This window comes from Furipterus horrens, unplaced genomic scaffold (genome assembly GCF_987537825.1).
Source record: "Furipterus horrens unplaced genomic scaffold, mFurHor1.1.pri manual_scaffold_7, whole genome shotgun sequence".
In the NCBI taxonomy this organism is placed as follows: domain Eukaryota; kingdom Metazoa; phylum Chordata; class Mammalia; order Chiroptera; family Furipteridae; genus Furipterus; species Furipterus horrens.
Window position 1 is genome coordinate 72,226,109 of NW_028327177.1, and position 23,867 is coordinate 72,249,975.

A 23,867-nucleotide genomic window follows, 5' to 3' on the forward strand; every position below is an offset into this window, starting at 1 on the left:
GCCTGGAGCTAGTGGCTGGATACATTGTTGCAAAGATTCGCTTCACTTCCAAGACTCAGGAAGATGGGAGGGATCTTGAACTGTGGGCTGGTACGGAAGAAGCAGGCAGACAGAGCCTACGTAGGGTTCTGTGAATGGTCAGAACTGTTTGCAACACCCACTGCGTGAGAGGAGGCAGGGAGAGAGAGGAGGCAGGGAGAGAGAGGAGGCAGGGGAGAAGAGAGAAGCAGCAGCGGATATATTTTGGGCTGGCTCTGGCTCTAGGAGGCTCTCTCTCTCAGGCTCTTTCTGGCTCTCACGCCCTCACTCTCTGGCTCTTGTGGGCTCCCTCCATGTGGCTTGGAGAAGGGATCTCCAGGCTGCTTTAAAAAAAGGCTCTTGCCAGGCTGCTTTGAGAAGGAGAGGAGATCCACGCAGTTTACAGGAAGAAGGCAGTTTACAAGGAGGCTGAGAATCCAGGCGGCCCTGCATTGAGAGCTGGAGGGCACCACAGCACAGAAAGGACCTCCCCAATCAGAACTGAGTTATTGGCAGCTACTGGTAAAGCTGAACTGTGCCTAGGAAGTAGGGAAACGGTGTTTCTGACTTTCCTAAGACTGGCCAGGTCTGGGAGGGGGAGGCAGGATTGTGTGTAAATAAACAATTCTTTTTCTTCTCACCAAACTCTGGTATTCAGAGTTATAATTTTGGCGGCGGGCAATCGGGCCCCTAACTAAACAGCCCGTGGGTTCTGTTTCAATCGAAGCAGCCCAAGGGTTCTGTTACAATATGACACAAACTAGACTGCAGAGTCACACACCCAGGCTTCTGTCTCCCCTAGTCAAGGTCATAGAAATGTCTGCATGCCCAGCACATGCAAGCACTCTCTCTGGAAAAGAGGCCAGTATGTCCACAGAATCAACCACCACAGTTTCATACAGAAAATAAGAAATCCAGCCTTGATGCTGGAAATCGAGACTTTTGATTTGAGGTATGTTTACATGCCTCTCGGTCCAAGTGTTTAATGATCCGAGCAGCGAGCTGGACTCGCTGGTGCCCACAGTCTTTGACTGCTCAGGTCTCAGGATCTTAGACATCCTGTGACTTAAAAAGAATCTTGCTGAGTACTCCATCTTCCCTGATGTTGATAACAAAACTAAGCACAAATGCTGTTTAACCTTGATTGCTTTCTGTTAGTGTTTAAGGAACAGTGCATCCATTCCATAGCCTTGAAATAATAGATGATTGACTTTATAGATGCTATAGAGACTTGTTTATCAGGAAGGTTCTCTTCAGTTAATCCTTTAAGCTTCCTCTGTTGTAAGTTTCAAGTACATTGTAATCATTCCTGGAATGTGCCTGTGAGCTCATTCCTGGACCCTCCCTGTTGATTAGCATATCTTCAAAATCCAATAAAAGGAAGGTGCTTTCACTGCTCAGTGCTGACCTGCCTGAGCGTGCGGCAGCCCTCCATCCGTACCATTCTGTCTGCTGGAATTACTTGCGTGCCCTCGACCACAAAGTACTAAAACACAGCCTATCAGCAAAAACTTTGGGAATTCTATTATACTCAACTCTTGCATATCTTCAAGTTTAAAACTCAAGCTTTATTTATGAAAATATTACCCAATAATTATGAGACCTAAATGTTATAATAGATCCATCCCTCCAGCTCTCAGAGATAGACAGAAAGACAGACAGACAGAAAGAGAGAACACACCCCTCAGCATCCCCTAAGACTGAAAAAAGCCCGGATATCAAGGGCTTGTTCTTTTAAGAGCCTGGAATTGGAGTGACTTTTCTTCCAGCTAATGACATGTCCTCAGCACAAAAATGACTTCAAAACAATGGCAGATGGAAATAACAAGAATCACAAGGTTTACTATTTTCTATGCATGTGTTTAAAGGCCAGGAAAGACAGGAGTTGAAAAATTAATGTGAGAGGAGGCATCACTTGCATCTTTACTTTTGCCTTGTATTAAGGCATTAAAGTTTAATAAACCATTTACTCTACCTTGTCATAAAAACAATATCATCCTTCCTTTTAAACCAAAGTCAATAAAAGACTAGGGTTACCTCTCACTGGGCCCCGGCCAAAAATTCTAGAACAAAGGACACATATTCCTTCCAGCAACTCTAATTCTTCTAGGGATAATGTGTGGATTGAAGAAAAGGCCTTTCTCAGCCTTCTCTCGTCCCCTCTGTGACTACCTCATCTCTGTTCCTTTCGGTTTTTTAATTGCAATAATTCTTATACTTAAGACCAAAAAAAGAAGAGCCCCAAGGGTTGAAGTGTCTGATCCTCCTGTTCACATTTTCCTGGAAGCAGGAAGACAGTTATCTCCTTTAAATATCATTCTGACTTATTTGCTACAAAGTTTAAAAATAAAATAAAAATCCAAAGATGTGTACAAAAAGCTGATTTATTTCCCAAATCACTCAGAAAGCTCTCTTTCAATATATGCATACATATGCTGTATTCTCCCTCATTCCTGCAAAAACACACAAATATATGCATGGCTATGACATTGTGTGTATATAGTTAGAATATGTGTTTAAATATAACATTACAGATACATTTCAACCAAGAGGAAACAAAGATGCTCTTATTTAAGTGCCTAGAACTGTGATGACTGACTCACAGCTACAGCATGAACATCTTAGCATATCTCCAATAAAATTATTTGAGACAAAATTTGTCAAAGTCTGAGTTTAGAAGGCATTTGGCAACATCCTAATATTTTCTCTATCCTTTTGCCCCATTCAACTGGCTTTTAGGAAATACATAAATAATAAATTCATATATCAATATTCAAATGGCTAAAATGTTATTGTTTCACAAGGTATTTTTGTCAACAGCGGGCAAAAATTCATATAGTAATAAAGTAACATCTGTCAATCACCTAACACAATGGTAATTTTTGTATTTGAGCAGAGACACCTAGCAGAATGCCCATTTCGGACACCAGCTCTCTTCCTTGTCACCCTCACAAGAACACTGGTATCCAAAGCCCTGGTTCTGTTCAGTGCCACCATAAATATTCTGTGATGCCTGTTCAGTCAACTCCACAGCCAGGTCCTCACATTCCTCATCTACAAAAGTACTGATCAAGATTATGGGGGGAAAAATAAGGGACAAAAAAAACAACAGCCTCAGAACTTGGCTGTCACATCTCAAATAAAATCAGGTGAAAAAATTTCTGGAGAAAAAACAAGTTGCTCATTTCTCACCTCTTGAGTACAAATATTGACTATAAGTCCAAAATTATTGTTTCAACACAACCTTAAGTCTCTTGGCTTGTGTCTTCCTTAGTCACACAGGCTCCAACATCTGTTTTGGTTATTCTCATCTCTGTCCTTTGTTGTCTAGAGTAGTCTGTGCTTGATTACAATTGTGTCTTACCCCTTCTCCACTGAAACTTCTCTCATGATTAACTATCTCCAAGTAGGTAAAAACTCTACAGCAGGAAACCCTTGATCCTAACTCCTTCCAGTTCTTCACTCTTCTTCCTTCCACACCCCTCTCCTGGTCTCTCTCATCAGAAGCAGCATTATATCCAGGCTCCTAGTTCTTGGCCCTGCTGTGTAATCAATGCTTTACGCACAAGAATGTGGTCAGAAGAGACCGATTTCTAGTTACAAGGCTGAAACTAAGCAGCATTCCATGTGGCTGTGTGTTTGTTCTCTGCCATTTGTGCCATTGCCAAGGCACCACTCTCAGTTTTCCTGCTTCCCACAGCACATGAGGTATATCAGCAGAGCAGCTCGGTCCACCCTCATGAGGGTTCATCAGATCAAATCAAAGTTGTCTGAAGCCATTTTATAGTTGTTAGTTCTCAACAAGACCTAAGTGACAGAGGAAAAGAAGTATTACTCAATATACAGTGTAGAAGCACCTGTTAGTCAGTTTTGGGGAAAATGGGTTAGATTTCAGTTTCAGTCCTGCACCAAAGATATTTTATATAAATCAAAGACTTAGACTTTTTTTAAAAGAGGGGGCTGGGAGAAAGAAACAACTGATGTTAGAACCAGTTTTGAAATGCTGGAGATTTTTGAAAGCATAATACAAAACTAAAAGACATATTATAAATGACTAATATGAAAAATAAATAAATTAGCCAAATCAAAACATCAATAATTCCTTTTATTGTGCATGACAAAGAATGGGTCAATTTTGTTAATATACATATATGTGTATATAACTGTTGTAAATCAGCAAGATACAATAAAGAAAAACAAAAAAAGGAAGTTCTTGTAATAAAAAATGTAAATGGGTTAAAATATTTTTAGAGTGCCAAATACTAACATTAATTTTGTATAAAATTAATTTTTCACTCATCACATTAGGAAACAAATTAAAATACTGGCAGGGTATGTAGAATCAACCACACTCAAGCACTACTGGTAAATATTAAATTGATGTATTTCGGGGGGTCAGCAACTTGACAGACTCCATCAAAACTATAAATAAATACAGTCATTAATCCAGCAATCTCACTTACAGAAATTTTGTTAGACTCACACATGCTTAAGTAAGCATATGGTATTATTGTTCATAATAAGAACCTTGAAAATAAGCTATTTGTCCAGCTATTAGGCTATAGCTAAATAAATTCCCATATAAGTTATAAGTTACCATAGAAGTATAAAGTTGTTCTATATGTACTCAATTTTCCACATGAAAAATTCTCCAGAATACACTGGTGTGTTATAAAAACATATAGAACATTCTAAGCAATATGTTTCAACAGAAGAAAGGAATGAATTTTGAATGAGGGTATGTCTGTGTGAGGGTCTAGAAATTTTCTGGAAGTTACTCAAATAAGAAGAAAAGAAACTTTTTTTAAAGGGATGAAACTACAAGCCTTGGGCAAATGGCTGTCCTCAACCAATAGGCACACTAAGTTTTGCCATCCCCAATGTGATGCTATAGTAGAGACTTAATTTTCCTTAAATGCAAAACTGAGTAAAGGACTATTTCATATTCAGAGGGCTGCACTTCCCTCCTGCTAAGGAATATGATGTGATCCATACAGGCAGGTCATATTTCAACGAAAGACAGAAGAAAGTCTTGTGTCTTCTCTGTCCCTATCCTGCTAATCACCAGTGCAGGTGCTCTGTAAGAGAAAACCCACCAAACTTTAAAATCTCTTGAGTCAGTTCTTCATGGTCTTCAATATTGTACTTGTTTGAACACTAAACATGATCCAATTTTAATGTAAGTTGTTGAAAAGGTTTTACATGATAATGGATGCAAAAGTAGAAGCATATAAAGTTTTCATCTATTTACCCAAAAGATGTGCTGAAATGAGCTAAGACGTCCAGGAAAGTACAAGTAAAATTGTTTTTACTTTTTCCTGAAAACTGGGGAAGTTGCCATTTATTAATAGTAATAACTGTAACTGAAGTCATTGAACTTGAACAAGGTTATTTTTCTTTTATATTTTCCGTAGGTGTTCTGATATACACTTCTGAAAAAAGTGATCAATTTTACAACAGTTTTAATTACCAGCCAATAGGTATTAATATAAATGTTCTATCAGTGAAGGAAAATAGAAACAAATAAAAAGTTTATTTACATCAGAAATACTGATGTAACATGAACGACATGTCTAGAAAAATTCCACAAGTCCAAGCTACTCACTAGCTAACCATTAATAACAAAGATAAATATGACTTTTGATAAGTACAAGTTAAATATTTTAATAAAGCAACTGAAGCAAATAGTAAACTAGAAATCAATGCCCATCAATAGAGATGGTGCAACTCATTCATTTCCACAGTGAATCTACTGTGCTCGCTTCATACAAGGCCATGAGATACACAGGGGACCACAGTATGTATACTCTGTCTCATCATCAAGTTGCAATGGACTATGAAAGACAGTATGAATCTTTTACACAAAATCATACAAGAGATTATCTGCACATGCATTCAACTTACTCTAATATATCAAAATTAACCATAACTATATGCTCCAGGCAAAAGGAAAAAAATACTTAATTCAAATCCCCTTAAATTTCTCCCTCAGCTAATATGACTTTGTCCTCCATGGTTCCAGTGACAGGAAGGTCAAAACTGAAAGGCAGAGACACAAATAAAGTTGACACTTGACCTCTGAGTGCCCCTGTGCCAAGTCTTAGCCCTGAATAAGGCATTAATAGATGTTCCACAGTAACTTCGAGAGGGAGTTTTCTGTCTTACATACATATCGATATCCAACTTCGAGGTAAGATAAAATACTCTGATTATAATTATGAAAGGTACTTTGAAGAGTAAGCAAAGCAGGTTATTACCGATGCATCATGGGCTCATTTCTTGGTGGAGAGAGGATAGGGGCTGGGGAAGGCCAGATGTTTGCTGCTGGGCACTGGGGACATGGAGAGAAGTAGAGAGGAAAGGCAGGCATGGAGCATTTTGATGACGACTCTAAGTGAGACAGACCTTGCTATATTGAGGAGGAAAAGGAGAAACAGTGTGGCTACTAGAACCCTGCTTTTCAAAGTTTGGTCCAGTAACCTCTGGGGGTCCTAAAACTAAGAGAACTCAGCTAGGTCAAAACTATTTTAAGACTTCCGGCCAAGATGGAGGTGTAGACAGACAGGCTGCATCTCCCACCACAACTAAGAAGGAATACAAGTACCTCAAAACTAGAAACAACCACAAGTTCCAGAAAATCAAACTGCATGGAAGTCCAACAAAGATATAAAGAAGAAATACTCATCCAGACAGGTAGGAAAGGCGGAGAGGACACGGTGTGGTGGCGGCAGCAGCGCAGTCCAGTGGAAAGCGCAGTCACATGTTTTAAAAAGTCAGGAGGGACACCTGGGGAGCTTTCCCAGCTCCTCACCGGACCTCGCAGCTCAGGGTCCCAGCATCAGGGAGAATCAAGTCACATTGCTTCTGACTGTGCAGACCAGTGGGGGTTGGGGTGAAGCAGAAACTGCCAGTCTCTCAGCAGAGTCCACTTGTTTTAAAGGCCCCCACGTCCTAGAACATCCACAGACCCACCCTCTCTGGGAACAATGGCAAGGGCAGCAGCTAGGGGGGCGCCAGTCTGGTGCGGAAGTCGGAGAGGTGCCTGGAAAAGGGACGAATGCTGGGCAGCCAGCATTATTCCCTCTTGGACCCCTCCCCCACACACAGTGCCACAACGTGGTGAAACGGGTCACCCTGTACTGACGAATTCCTAAGGCTCCACCCCTTACGATGTAACAGGAATGACAGCTCTACCTGGGACACGGAGGCAAACAAACACAGAAGCCTGTCAGAATGAGGAGACAGAGAAGTATGGCCCAAAAAGGGAAATGAATCAAGGTTCCAGTGGGAGAACTAAGCAACGAGGAGATAGCCAACCTAACAAATGAGGAGACAGACAACCTAACAGACACAGAATTCAAAACACTGGTGATAAAGGTGCTCACAGGCTTGACAGATATGCTTGAGTACAGCAAATGCATAAGAGAAGTGAAACGAAGGAAAATCCATACAAAACCAATGGTGAAGGGAAGGAAACCGGGGTTCAAATCAATGATTTCGAACATAAGGGAGAAAAAAAGTCAACTAGTGCAGAATGAGAAAGCAAGAATTGAAAAAAATGAGAAAAACTTCCCAAATTTTGTGAAGGAGATGGACATACAGGTCCAGGAAGCACGGAGGATCCTGGGCAAGTGGACCCAGAGGGGACCACACCAGGACGCATCATGATTGAGATGCCAAAGGTGAAAGATAAAGACAGAGTCCTGGGGGCAGAAAGAAGAGAGGTGGAGAGTTGCCTCCGGGGTGGGGCGGGGGGATGCCTATAGGACTATCAGCTGATTTCTCAGAAGACTCTTTGCAGGCAGGAAGGGACTGGCAAGCAGTACTCAATGTGATGAAAGGCAACCTACAACCAGGACCACTTTATCCAACAAAGCTATCATTTGGAATGGAAGGGCAGATGAAGTGCTTCCCAGACAAGGTGAAGGTAATGGGAGTTCATCAACACCAAGCCATTATTATATGAAATGTCAAAGGGACTTACTTAAGAAAAAGAAGATCAGAACTATGAACACTAAAATGACAAGAGGCTCACAACTATCAACAAATGAATCTAAAAAATAAAAACAAAATCCAACTACACAAACCAGAATAGGAACAGAATCATAGGTATCGGGAGCATTTGGAGGGTTATCAGCTGGGAGAGGGGAGGGGGGAAATGGGGATACGGTGCAGGGATTAAGAAGCATAATTGGTTGGTACAAAATAGACAGGGGGAAGTTACGAGTAATTTGGGAAAGGATGAAGCCAAAGAACTTATATACACAACCCATGGACATGAACTAAGGGGGATACTGGGGGGAGGGGAGCAACGGGAAAAAATTGGATCTACTGTAACAACATAATCAATAAAATATACTTTAAAAATGGTTAAAATTGTAAATGTTATATACATTTTACCAGAATAAGAAATAGAATTTAATAATAAAAAAAACTATTTTAATAAGTTAATCGCCTTTTCACTTTCATTTCCTTGCAGTTGACAGACAGACACTACATGGTTTATAATATCGCAACTGTGAAAGCAGAAGCAAATATGAGAACTTAATTATCTTATATTAAAGGTATTTGGAAAAATGTAAAACAATGTCTTCTTTTCACTATTTTTCTGTAGAACTTATTTTCATAAAAACTATCTATGTTAAGGTAATAATTATTTTAAATGAATTTCTAAATAATTTTTTAAAGTTCTGCAGATTTAATTGTCTAGTGATATATATAATACCAGATAATAAACACTCTTTGAAGTTATCAATAATTTTTAGGCCTGAACAGGAGTCCTTAGTCTGAAAAACACCAGTCTATATCATAGGAAACAGAGGCTAGAAAAAGGGTGGGGACTGAGCACGAGAGGCCCTACTGGCCAAGGAGATGCAGGGTGTCCAGACCAGAGACAGAAGCTCAGAAGAAGTTGCAGACAAGTACACATGGGACATGACCACACTGAAGGTGCACTTTCTAGGAAAGGAGACAACTGATTCAAACCAACAAGGGAGGAGCAGAAACCTGGGGGCATGTTGCCCACTATTCCAAACTGGTGGGTGGTGCCAGTACACTAACAGGAGACACTCAGGATGTCAGGGGACAGAAGAAAGCACTTGGCCATGGACAGAGTGAGAATGTTGTATCAGTGAGGGTGAGAAGACATAAGAATGCAAGCTAGGGCTGAGTAAAGGGAAGTGAACTCAAGGAAAAACACCGGCAGTAGTTTTCCAGCAGGTTTTTTTTTTTTTTCCAAATATATTTTATTGATTATATTGTTACAATAGTTCCAATTTTCTCCCCTTTACTCCCCTCCACTCAGCATCTCCCTCCCCCAGCAATACCCCCCCCAAGCCCATACCTCTGGTTCGTAAAAAATAACTATCCCCCCCTCTCATATATTAAGACCCTTTGTAATCTTGTAAAGAACAATGGGCGAAGGTCTCAAGCTCCTCTAGCTGCTTCAAGCTGGACATGGTCGTTGTCCTACCTACCCTTGGGTCCAGGAATCCCTAATAATAGTGGGGGTGTAGAGGGGAGGGTGGCCTTCCCACATGGGGAAGGACCAGTAGGTATTTTAAGTCATAAGGACCCACAGTACTGCCCAAATAAGTACTATAGAGTAAGACATGGCCCAACACCAACCCCTGATCAACCCAATGTTCAGTAGGCAGATTGCAACTTTTCCTCCACCTCAGTTAAGCTACCTCCCACCTGTCTGTCTTCTCAGGAGTAACTTAGGTTGGTAAGCCTGTACTAAGAACTGGATTACATAATCAATGTACTACTGATAAGTTTTTGCATACACTGTGAAACCATCACCACAAGCAGAGTGGTGAAGCTCCTCACACACCATCAAAGTCTCCAGCCTCTAATCCATCCCTCCCACCTGCCTCAGGGCTCAGGCAAGCACTGGCCTGCTTTCTATTACTATAGATTAATATTCACTTGCTATCATTTCATGTAAATGGAATCTCCAGTATGTGTACCTTTTGTCTAGCTCTATGCACTCACAATCATTCTGAGATTCATTCATGCTGTGCTAGGTATCATGACTGAGTCACACTTTCTCACATGGAGGGCTCAGCGTAGGTTGTTCATGTGCATATGGATGTACCTCGGGCCGTCTCCAGGTTTTGAACTTCATTTAACACTTCATGTTGTGCTAGTACACTAGTGATGAAAGCTTTCAGCTTTTGTGAGCCTGAAAAAAAATCTTTACTCTGCCTTCATTCTTTAAAGGTACTGTCACTGAATATAAAATTCCAAGTTGACAATTTTTTTTCCTTTTGGCATTTTCAAGATGTTCGTCCAGTGTCTCCTTGTTTGTATTATTTCTGACAAAAAAGATTCTGTCATATATTTTTCGTTCCTCTATATGTAAGGTGTCTTTTTTCCTCTCTTTCTGCTTTTAAGATCTTCTCCCTGTCAATCATTCTAAGCAATTTGATTATGGTGTCATTTTCTTCATTTGTCTTGTGCTTGAGAGTCATTGACTTTCTTGGATAAATGAGTGTATGTATTTTCCACCAAATTAGTAAAAACTTTGGTCATTGTATCTTCAAATACTCTTTCTGCCTCTCCTCTTGCAGGGACTCCAATTACACATACATCAGACCACTGAAGCTCTCCCATGTATCACTGATGTTCTGTTCACTTTTTAAATATCCTTTTCTGTCTGTGTTTCACTCTGAATAACATCTATTGCTGACGTCAAGCTTACTATCTTTTTTCCTTCAGTAATTTCAAGTCCATCTTTAATCTCACATATTGTAGTTTTGATGTCTGCAAGTTCAATTTGAGTCATTTTCAATATCTTCCATTTCTCAATTTTTTGAACAAAGAATACAGATATAATCACTGCTAACATTCTTGTCTGCTAATTCTCACACCAGTGCCAAGTCTGGTTCAGTTTGGATAGACTGACATTTTTCCTCCTTGGTTGTACTTCTCTGCTTCTTTGTGTGCATGGTAATTTTTTTAATTGGATACCAGACATTGTGAACTTTAACTTGTTGCTAGATGTTGGATATCTCTGTATTTCTGTTCATCTTATTGAGCTTTGTTCTGGGAAGTAAATGAGTATGTACCTTAGAGTCAGATCGTTTCAGGTCTTGCTTCTAAGACTTTCTAAGCAGGACTGGGGCATTTTTCAGTCTAGGGCATTTTTCCACCACTGGAGATCACTCTACCACTTCCCTGGAGAAGAAAAGGCCCCCCAGTCTGGCTGATGGGATGGGCACTATCCCAGCCCCAACGTGAACACTAAACATTGTCCCCTCTGATCCCTGGGAATGACTCTTTTTCCAGTCCCTGTCATTATGTCACAGGAATGAGCAGATCAGTTTTCAAATGAGTACTCAAGGGGACTTTCCCCGCAGATCTCCAATGAACTGGCTTTGGGCAGCTCTGTCCTTTGGTGTGCTAATCTGTGAAATTCTCACCCATGCTCCCAATTCCTTCTCCTTAACTCAGAGAGTCTGTCCCACTTAACCTGGGCACCCCTTCCCAGTACTATAGCCTGGAAATTCTCTCAAGTTAAATTAAGACTACCACAGCACTCTCCTCATTTGTTACCCATCCCTAGGGATTACCACCTTTCATCACTTGACATCCAATGACTTGTAAACCACTGTTTCATATATTTTTTGGTTATTTCAGGTAGGAGGGTAAACCAGGATTATCTTGGCCCATGATCTTGGACCTCTTTGATCTTAACAACCCTTGAGTTGGGGATCATTATCTCTATACACTGAGGAAATGGTGGTACCTGGTCAATAACTTGGTTCAGTCACATTCACTTAACTGTGGTGGTACAGCTAAGACTTGTAAGCATTCTCCCAAAGCTCTCACACACAGAATTTATGATAACTGCCTCTAGAGGAAGTGAGAGGTAGCCAAATAGATATTTAACAAAGAGAAATGTCACAAAACAAGCTAGATTCTCACCTTTTCAAATTGATTTAGAAACAGTCCTCCCTTCAAAGGCTAATGAGTGAACTAAGTCAGACCTGAAAGCTAACACAGCAAAGACCTCCGTGACTCAAGATGTTTTTACATCTTCTTGTCAACCACCAAGTTGAAGTTTCCATTTGCTCCGCAACAAAGACAGTGACCAGACATCAGGACCCAAACTCAAACAGTGAGGGGGCTCACCTAATCCATCTCTGGATTCAGCTGTCACTGAGAAAAATCTCCTTTATATTATAATTAAAGAACTATATTAATAATAAAGTCAACATGTCACTGTAGCTTCTACTCCATCAATGCAAGATATGAAAATAACCAAGTCCAGCACTCACAGGACACACATACGCTTCCCCAGCAGCCACAGATCTGACTCCATGTGTTCCTTTCCATTTTCCACAATGTTTTGCTCCTTTCATACAGGATTGTAATCAAGACTTCCTACAACCTTTGAAAATCACATTCGGTGGTCAACCGCAATGTGACAAATAGTTGAAGAATGAGATATTGTTATTACTTCAATATTGTATGTAATCTAAGATTATTCCACATTTACTATCATATGCAATTTAACCTGGATTGCCACTTTCCTAATGAGTAAAACATCATAAAGCTATCTTGATCAGCACACAATTGATCGAGAATCAACAACTCAAACCCACAGCAGCCAATGGCCTATTCAGTTGTTATGGGGTGAGACTGTGTTGTAGAGACCAGCACTATCACTGTGCACAGTGATAGCTCTTTTCCATGTGCACTAAAAAGACAGTGATGGAGCTGGATAGCACTGTTCTTGTGGAACCTGGGTGTTGATGCTGACCTGGACTCCTGGGCAAGAGCCAGTGTATGCAGACTGCCTGCCGCTGATGCTGGAATGCTCCCCATCAGTCTTGGCAACTCCTAACCTCTTTATGCCTCACAGTCATCATTTCTGAGAGTGAAACAGCAAGGCTAACTCACAGACTGCAATGAGCTGTAAATGAGTTACATATGAACAAATTGTGCACTCTAAGGCATGTGGCAAATGTCAACACTATTAATTAACATTGTCTTTGTTATCAATAAAAAAGGTAGTCAAAATCAATACCAGGAATTCCCACTCTCCAGGTTATTTGGACCCTGTCTAATTAGACAATGAAGCTAGTACATCATTGTTTCTGTATACCAGTCGTCACTGGGAATGACACACCCTAGCCTGACTTAAGGAGATGGCTTGTCACTGTCTCAGTGCTATCATTACAAACCTGTGCCACAGACAAGTCATAAAGGTCACAAACCCACTTATGAATGGTCAAAAGCAGGCAGAGGCTGCTGAGGTAATTTGTTTAAATCACCCATGAAGCCAATGCACAATGTCACTCAACCCCCAGCACAGGTTGAGTGAGTTCTATGAATGCAGCTGTTGCAACATGAAAGCACTGACCCACCCACATGAGTGTAATCTGTACCTGGGGAGGGTTTTTCTAGGTTTGTTTTCAATTTCACCCATATCAGTGCATTACACATTGGATTCTGGAAGTAATCTGAGTCCATTCTACTTTATTCACAATGAAAAGAGGTGGAAATGTGGCTTCTCATGAAATGTCTCCCACTTGCCAAGCCTTGTGTCTGCAACAGAACTGAAACATGAAGTCTCCCAAGACCCCACAAGAAGAAGCAGGCAGGACCATGAGCAAGAGCTGCAGCGCAATGGTGTGAAGATGGCATGAGTGCACGGACATTACACCTGTACACAGATCCAAGTCTCCAATCCCTATAAACAGTGGGACACTATCAACACATGGCATGAGTTCAACTGTGGAAAAGTTCCCATGGAAAAAGTGCACCCACTGACATCACTCAGGCTCTGAACATTGGCAGTGTGCAATTGACATCACCGCAAGTGCATGAAATTGGGGGACATTAGATTAAGTTCAACAAAGTACCCAGCTGTCTTATAAAAGGGGCAGTGTTTTCCCTTTTACTGAAACACAAGTAAACCAATACTGTAAAATCCCATTCCCTGAGGAGGTCACTTGGGTTTGCTTGGTCACTTGAATACATCACTCTAAAGACCATCACTCCTGAGAACCTGTATCTGCAGAAACATAGTTTATTTCATTTATCCATATTTTAGTAAGCTGCATAGATTGAAGACACTAAAAATCTGAGTGATGCTTGTAAGTGAATAATATATTAATGTTGGTAACCGCTGACGTATTAGTGACAGCCTTTTCTTATCCCCCTGCCCTCCACCAGAGCCATATAATAATCTGCAATGTTCCCATAAAAGAAGAAAAACACACAGTTTCACACTTTTGTGGCTCATTGCTTACATATTTTTAAAAAGAGAAATAGGTAAAACCTATATTTTAAAGTCTGTTTTTGTTGAAAAATATTTATTCAATAAGGTTTTATGATAAACATGAAGGCATAAAATAACTTTAATCTCAAAAGCACTGAAAATGGGATGTTTGATCTACATAGTCTAAAAGGCATGATCAAATTAAATGTATCCTACCTTCAGTAATCTGTAAAGACTACAGTTATTTCATCAGTTGTTTTAGCTAAAATAAGTATATCAGAAGTACCGCAGTCACTATAGTGTATAGTACCTGACCTATTCCACACAAAGCGAGGGACAAGTTTTTGTCACACTGTCATGCCCAGAGCTCCCACCCTCCCCAACGTGTTCATTTCCTCTCCGTTCATCAAACATGCAATCACTGCTATCAAGTTGCTCTCAAAAAACCCAGCTCACATCTTAAATCATAAACTATAAACCACGCATGCACTGATTTCTTAAACTCTCTGACTGGCTAGGATTCACTTAAAGACACTGATTGCCCCCAGTGTCCTTGATATTAAACCAGGTACTTCCCCTCCACTGGCGACCGTGGACAGATCAACAGCGCCCCCTAGCCTCCCTTTCTATACTACACCTTAGGTCACTTAATGGAAGGTAGCATCACTCTTGACTGTCTTGGCTTAGTTCCTGGTATATGGCTCATGGAGACAGTCCACAAATCAAGACCCCAGGATGCATGTGTCAAACGGTCATGGTGAGACACGAACAAAGAGTATTCATTCAGAACGCTAAATGACAGGGAGCAACGATCTCATACAGTTTCAGGAATAACTGCAAAACCTATACATAACTTTCTCAAGAAAAACGGAAAGGCAAAAGAAAATTAAGTGTCACACATATTGTTACTTAGTATTTTATCCTTGGAGCATGAAATATTTTTGCTGTTAACATCAGCTGCATGTTTTATAAGCATATTCAACCTGATATTTTTGCATTCAAAATCAAATGTGCTGTAAAGAACAGAAATAACCCTCTAAGAGCCATGTGCCAAAATTATTTTCTACATAGGCAAAAAGGACATGCAGTATAAGCACTTTATCTCACTACAAAATGTGTCTATATTTTCAATGATAGATAAGTAGATAGGTAGTCAGACAGATGAATTTCAATGTCGAGATCTTCCCCTATCCCCACCCCGCAAAAATATCAGGTTTTGATCTTATTCCAACTTGCATTTTTATGATTGAAGTTCCACTTGTAAATGATACATATATTTAAAAATAACATCAAGCCATGTTTTTAACATTAAATTTTTTAAGTTTCCTACCTTAGCCAAAAATTGATTTTAAAATTACATATAATTTGCTGTCAGTAGTTTTATTATCAGAAGAAGGCTAGCATTATTTCCAAAATGGAGCACCCTGTGTCACCACAGATGATGTCAAATGTTAGCTGGAAGCTGCACATTTTGTATTTCACTGCAAGCATTGCAGAAAAAAAAATCTGAACACTCCACCTTTGTGATCCAGTTGCCTCAAAATTTACAGAGTACTCCTGCCTGCATGTCTCAGTTGGTTGAAGCATAGTCCCATACACCAAAAAGTTGTGGGTTTGATTCCCAGTCAGGACACATACCTAGGTTGAGGGTTCGATCCCTGGTCAGGGCATGTACAGGAGGCAACTGATTAATATTTCTCTCTCGTTTCTCTCTCTCTCTCTCTCTCTCTGTCTCTCTCCCCCTCCCCTCCACCTTCCTCTCTCTATAAATCAATAAACATATCCTTGGGTGAGGATTTTTAAAAACGTACAGGATAAATCAGTTAATTTTCTCCCTTTCACTATATATATTAAAGCCTGGAGGCTAAAGAGAATAGAATTTCAAAATTGGAAATGGCTCTCAAGACAGTTTAATTGAATTCTCATTTTTACAGGTAACAGTGAAGAAATGACTTATCCAAGATCAGAGCTATGTTAGTGCAGAACCGAAGTTAAAGACCACTTGTCCTGTGTCCTGGGATCATCACACTACACTGCCAGTTATCATCTATTCCCAATGGTACATGGATAAGAGCATTGGTTTTTTAAAAAATTCATTGTAACTGCAGGAAAAAAAACTTTAATATCTTTTTTGCCTATCCCACCCCTTCCGCTATCAATTAAAAAAAAAAAAAACTCTTATGCTCTGGATTTGGGGTATAACCCAGAGCTAGTCTAAGTTATATATGGAATCTTACTTTGTAGATAGGAGGCTTGTAGATCTCAAGCCAGTGAAAATAAACAGGCCATCAACTCATGAAGGTATTAGGAAAGGTTTCGGCAAACGCAGTCTTATAAAAGAAGGTGTGAGCTGAATTTGACAATCTATGATAGTAACACATGACATGACAAAATGTGAAAATCACATTGCTGAACTAAATTGTCTAAGAAAAACCCACAGGAAGAAAATGTACTAGTGTTGGCTTGGTTGACTTTCAGTACATTACACTTTTCAAAAATAAAAGAGGCATTAAAAGAAAATCTTAGACCAGCTGGTATATCCTAACTTTTATGTAATTATATGCTATCATGCCGGTTACCTTTGAATCAGCATTTATTTTTTTACTAATGATAATGACATCTTGCCCTGGTCAGGAGGCTCTGTTGGTTGGAGCATTTTCCTGTATGTATACCAAAAGGTTACAGGTTTGATCCCTGGTCGGGGTGTGTGGAGGCAAGTGATTGATGTTTCTCTCTCACATCAATGCCTCTGTCTGTCTGTCTCTCTCTCTCTCTCTCTAATATCAATAAACATACCCTCAGGGGAAGATTAAAAATATATTTAAAAATGATAAAAAGTATTGAGTGTTTATGCGAAGGCATGTACCTATCTAAAATACCTAATCATTTTTCTTTGTATCTGTGTGTCGTTCTATGCATCTATCTATCCATCCATCCATCTAATGTACCTGTAATCATTTAATCATCAAAACAACTTTGTGAGGCAGATACTGTTAGGAACCTCATTTTGCAAATGTGTAGAATGTGGCTCTCATAGATTAATTAACTTGTTCATTGCTAACTTAATAGTTTACTTGTAAGTAAAAGGACTGAGATTGGAACTCAGGCATTTTGGTGCTCTTAATCCCTACATTAGTTCACAATAAGAAATGTAATGGATATTATTACATTCACAGATATTTAAAATAAATCGTGATGGAAAGTAACATAAAAATATGACTTTCTCAGTTGGAAATATACATGCTGAAGGATCAAAAATTTCCTAATGGTCTTTCTCTTCTGACATTGAATAAATTTAACTAATTGATTCAAATGTTTTATGGCTCTTTTCTGGTACCCAAATCATTGGAGTTGATCATTTACCAAATATTCTGAACAGATACACTTAAGAGTAGGCAGTGAGGTAAATTTACATAAAATAATTGATTAAGCCAACATCAGTGAAAAGAACTATACCACTGAAGAAGTGTATTAAAATTTTCTTATTAACAAGAAAAAGTAGAAACTTTAAATCTGCTGCTTTCAACATGACTCCAGAGATAAGCAAAGCAAAGGAAAGAAAAGCCCAGGCCAGTGTGCTCGGTTGGGCATCATCCCCAAAACCAAAAGGCTGAGGGTTCAATTCTCAGTCAGGACACATGCCTGGGTTGCAGGTTTGGTTCCTGGTCAGGGCACGTACAAAAGGCAACCAATCAATATTTTTCTTTCATATCGATGTTTCTCTTTCTCTCTCTTTCCCTCCCTTCCCCTCTCTCTAAAATCAAAAATTAAAAAAATACTTTAGTGTTATTGAAGCCAATTCTGTCCTTCCATGACAGGGAGAGGAGACTAACAGAGAAAACCCAGCTCTGTAGACAGGTTGAGCTTGACAGGCTCTTTTCTGTGTATTTCTCATGGGGATAGGAAGACAACCTGCCTTGCTAGCATCTGCTCACCTGTTTGGGCTTCACAAATTACCGGAATCTAGGAGTCCTGACCAGGCCCTGAACAGCCAAACAGTTCAGGTGGGACACACAGGAGAAGCTGGGAACTGAGGACCACGGAGTCTACCCATCTCCTGGTTATTGTCTTGGTACTATGTACATCTGAACACATACCGTGGGTATCTAGAAAAACCTGGGGTCTGGTAGCACATAGAAACGCTAATTAATCACTCACACAGGCACTATCATTGACCAGCATAAACTATGAGATATAGTCACTGTCTCTTACTTAAGGAGGCTAACCAGATCCTAGGGAAACCATGCTTCCATGAGCAAATGAAATAATGTTGATCACAGGCACGAGCAAGAAACAGGAAATATGAAAGAAAGTGGCCCCAACATATGAATTTTAAAATCTGCAAAATATAAATTTTTCTCTCTGGAATGTTTCACTGTCAAATTTACATGCAGCACAAATTACTCCAAGCAAGCAACGACCTTTTAGGTAGATTCAGATGAACCAGACAGAAGTAAATAAATACTAAATCAGTTAAATATATATATATATATATATATATATATATATATTTATCAAGAAAAATGTAGGAAATGGTTGCACTCACAATTTACAGTGCTTGTCATAAAATATATTTTTGAAATCCAGAATCTCTCTTCTTTAATTAAAAACAACAAAATCATTTTTTCCTTTAAGATTTTTGTCACAAAAAGCAATACTCTTCTTACACTTTGATAAGTGTATCATTCAAAGAATTGTTCTTATTTTACCATTATATTCGCTATATCATTTTTCTCACTAGAATTGTGTGCTATCATTTTAAAAACCATAAAATATGGTGTTAATTTATTTAACATTTGGCAAACTATCAAAGTTGATGATGAAAGTTATTACTATCAGAACTATAGTCTCAAATTTCACCATAAAAATGTTTGCAGTGTACAGGAAAGAAGGAAAGGAAGGAAGGAAGGAAGGAAGGAAGGAAAGAAGGTAGGAAGGAAGGAAGGAAGCCTGCCCAGGATCATGAAAATCCTCACTATATCAAAATAATTATTCTAGAGACAAAATGATTTTTTAGAACTTAAATCATAATTCTTTGCCAACATGTTGTCCTCCCCAACCAATGACCAACTGTGACACAAGTGCTGTCCAATGACAGCAGCCTGCCTTGCAGTCACTACCAGCAATGTCCTCCTGTGCACCAACTAATTCTTATACATGGAAGGCCCACTCACCAACATACAAAACCCTTTAAACCAACGACTCTTTCACAGGGGTCGCCTAAGACCATTGGAAAACACATGTATAATTACATATTGTTTTTGTGATTAATCACTGTTTTAGTTATGGTTGGAGGTCAGCACAACATGAGGAACTGTATTAAAGGGTCACAGCATTAGGAAGGTTGAGAACCACTGCTTTAAACAAATGTGCACTTAAAATATGGCATTAACAAGGACCTCCCTGCAATACATGATGTGGGGGTGAACTGAGTCTCCTGCAGAGTCTGACCCTTCCTCAGCTGAGCATGTTCCTTTTGCTTCTCAAAAACAAAAGCAAACAAACAAAATAACAAAAAGCACTCCTTCTCTCTCTGTAACATCTTTCAACCACGTATTAAAAAATATCTTCTGCTCTGATGATGGACAATTCTGAATGTCTGTACTCTTAATAATCAGACAGGAAAGAGTTAATGTGAATACCTCTACCCAATCCTTGACCTCCAGGAGAAAAAACAGGTTTTTAAATCTTAAATTACAGATAAAAAGGATGGGGGTCCCACCAGTTGTAAAGTAGGGTGAGAAATAAAGCACCATGATCTCAGTGGTCAGCAGAAAAAGCATCTCTCAGCTTCCTTCCAACTATAACAACTTAACATGCTTGCTAGACAAAAATGAAGATCATATGAGCTTCATGCACAACTGATACTATTACTGTTTATTTTAAGACAGCCCTTGACAACCAGTCAAATGAAGCACTGCCAGTGCAGGCTTTGCAACCAAGGACAAGAAACACAATCTAAATGTCTTTTCTGAAGAAGAATATAATGGCCTATGTTTCTCATTAGTGTTTCCTACCAAAAAGAAACATCCAATAAAAGTGAATTTGACAGAAATTCATGTCAGAGAATATCCTGTCATCCCACATTCTTTACAGTATGGTGAATTAACCGGAAGCTACACTTATGATTGGAAAAAAGAGAGGTTGTCATTATATATTGGGAAGTATATTAATACAACTAAGGATATGTTCATATGCTTTAAAGAAAACTGCTTAAAAAAAATACGATGAAACAATCTACTCTAAATCATTACAAAATCTCCATTAGAAAAGCTTTTTAAGGTATCAGATGACACACACCTCTTTTCTTTCGTAATTAAATCTTTGCATTGTGTAATAAATATGGGTGGAATAACTTAAATGCTCTAAAAATGGGAAAAATAGCTAATTTTTCTATGAGCCATTTTTTCCACATATATCTTAATGAAAAAAAAACTACCATGGAAACGTAAAATAATAATGCATAATAATGTCTGATTGAACTAAGTGATTCAAACTATGAAGGAATATAATTAAATGTACGTTTAGCCTCAAAATGGAAATTATTCATCATGAAAACGATGATGGCACCCCAAGGATGTCTGTCTTCCAGGCCACAGTACACAAGAGAAAACCTAGCATTTTCTTGTGCCCACATCCCAGGGCCCTACCTCAGCCTCATCACCACCACTACTACCTGTTATAACACCATAAATGACAGCCTGCCACTTTCATCCTGCAGTCTATGAATTACCTACGTTTTCATTTCAACATTACATTATCTCTTATTTGTATTAAATACAAACATCCATCTGTGGCGTGTAATTCCACAAGTTTGAATTTGCCATCAAGAACAGTCTCGATATTCATCCCCTTTCCATCTTTCTTCCTATCCAGAAAAATAAAGTGGCATTTTTCAAAGGGTTAAACAACTTTTGTTTTCAAATTGAGGTTTTTGCATAATATAATCATTCTTAACATATGTAAACCTCTTTAAGTCATTCCATAATAGTTGTTACTTTTTCAAATACTTTCTCTACTAACCCACACTTATGACATGGAGCCCTGAGAATGGTTTCTGTAAACACAAAGTAATATCAGAATTTGCCCTTGCACATGGCACTTAGGAATGCTTTGTCTGTAAGTATGTTCCATGATGTGTGTTCAATACTGCAACAGGTCCTGCTATTGTACAAACGCACTCCCAACAAAATGACAGTGAGCTTTGAAAATCAACATTTTAAAGGGAAAAAAAAAAAAGCTAACAATTCTTCAGACTTACTCCTAATTTTTCTGAGATGTCAGAAGACAGAGACCTAATGAAAAGGAGTATTTTCTACAAGACCCTCTTACTGCCTTCTCCGCCATGTGTGATAACCCTGGGTCAGAGCCCAGGAGGACACAAGCTCCTCACTGGCTTCGGTGCAGTTGATGACAGCAGGGCCACTTCTGCAGAGGTCTGGCAAGTCCTTACCCCCTAAGCTCCCTTCCACTTTGTCTCTGTTTCCAGGGCTGTCAAAGCAAAGCCAATGACAGTCTAAAACTGTTTTGCCACGAGTGTGACATCAAATTAAAAACACACCTCAGAACTATTACACTGGGCCACGTTGATATTCCAGGTGGGGGAGGGGAGGAAGACGCTTAAAAAGAACAGATTCCACGTACTCTGTGATGCCAGCTCCTGTTCTCCTGCATTAACTTAGGTCTAAATGAGAAAAAGACTCTCTGGTCAAGCGTTTGGTCACAAAGCAGCGTGAAATTAAACACAGCAAGTATCACCCCTGCCCTCCAGATTCTGATTTTAACCTCCTTTGTTAGATTCGGAAGGGGAGAAAGGTCCTCGGAACAATGCCCACGCAGCAGGGATGCTAGACAGCCAGTCCCGGCTCCTGTATCTCCGGAGCAGCTGATTTGACCCTTAACTCCAGCTGCCTCCCTGAGCCGCACGCCGGCCTCTCGCGGTGGCAGAGGGATGCACCGCCGAGGCCGAGCCCGAAGCATCCTTTGTGCCGCGGGGATAACGGACTCGGTCTGGCCTGCGCGCATCCATCACCGAGATGGAGAAGGCGAACTCGATCTGGCTGGAGAAGACACCGTGCAGACCCCGGCTGCTCTGGGCAGCCCGGACCTGGGAGATTCAAGCTTGTTAGAAGCGGCCCAACCTGGGGAAGATAGTCAGCGTGGTACCCTTACCTCCACATTGAAATACTGCTCCGTTCCGCAGACAGCAGCACATAAAATCCAAAGCAAGGTTTGCAAAAAAACCGCCCCCGAGTGATGCACGAAATCCAGCCGTCTTCCAAAGCCAAGGGCGAGTAGGATCATAGTGGACTGCGCTCCAGCGGACGCAAGAGTTCCCGGCGCCGTCCACCCTCCCTCTCTCCTGCTTCCTTTCCAAAGTCCTGGTGGGAAGGAGCCCGCAGGTTCACGGCCGCCGGGGCAAGGCCGCGCTCTGCAGCGAGAGCAGCGCAATCAGGTCAGCGGCGGACCGCGGTCACCATCGTAGCCCAGTGCTCGGTGCGACCCTGCGTCGCCTCCCGCTAGCGCGTCTGCCCCGCGTGCGGTCTGCCCCGTAGCCTCCAGCTGGACTCTTGCGGAAGGACCGGGAAGGCTTTCGTCCCTCCAGAACATTCATCCGTAATCTACATAACTCCTCCTTCCTGTCTTCCTCCCGGTCCGCTGCCGCCAGGCCGGGGCGGGGACGCGCGCGCGCACACAACCACGCGCTGGCCCACACACATCTGCATACACATCATCTGCACACACATACAAGCATATAATATGCACACAGCCAGGCGTAGGCGCACACACACGCACGTGCACACACATCTGCGCGCGCGCACACCCACACACATCTGCAGAGCAGCACACACACCAAGAGCGCGCGCTTCTGAGGAGACACTGGGAGAGGAGCCTCTACAGCACCGCGCCCTGGAAGCGATAAGGGCCCTGGATGAGGAGAGGTCTTGAACAGAAGCCACACCCCTACAGGCGGCGGGCAAGCTGGGCATCTGGACCAGACCGCCAAGCCCTTAGAAACCATGCGCCCACCCTGTCTGGAAACACGAGCGCGAGGGGGAGCGGCCCCTCCTAGTCCTGAAGCCGACCCTGTCCTCCATTCAGAGGCCAGAAGTGAGGGCGCTGGGCATGGGGGAGAGCAGGGCGGGGGCCTGCGTGGCCAAATTGGAGATAGCCGAAGATCCAAGTCCTAGTGTCCAAACTTTGTTGGAGTCCACCGACCTAACCTGTGGCCTGCCCCCCAACACCACCACCACCACCAAAACTTTCTGCAGCATCGCCACACACCGCCCTCCCCTCGAACTCGGGGAGTGGGCACAGAGTTGGGGGTTGGGATCTAGTCAAACAAAGAGGAGAGGAGAAAATGCTCACTTTCAAAGGCCTGTTGTGTGAACACACCTGTGCTTTAGGATACAGGAAGGATGGTCCCAGGTGTTAGCTCGCTGCAGATGGTATAGCGGGGCTCGCTGGGAGGGAGGAGCTGGGAGCCGGAAATACAGCGTTCGCAGACTAAGGTTGGAGGTTACAATGGCTGGCGAGGAGGCTGCCGCGGGGGGTGGGACTACAGGAGTAGGGGGAAGAGTGCTTCTGCAGGAGGTCTCCCATGGGTTGGGGTTCT

The 23,867-nt window shown here is 41.1% G+C and overlaps 1 protein-coding gene across 1 annotated transcript in view; it reads right to left on the reverse strand.

The window, feature by feature from the left end:
- MMP16 (matrix metallopeptidase 16) overlaps positions 1-22,852 on the reverse strand; it is a 311,468-nt gene extending 288,616 nt beyond the window's left edge. Inside the window, exon 1 of the mRNA XM_090282917.1 lies at positions 22,424-22,852. Coding sequence (XP_090139043.1) covers positions 22,424-22,555 — 132 coding nt within the window. The 5' untranslated portion in view covers positions 22,556-22,852. The remainder of the gene's footprint in view (positions 1-22,423) is intronic.
- Positions 22,853-23,867: the final 1,015 nt, after the last annotated feature.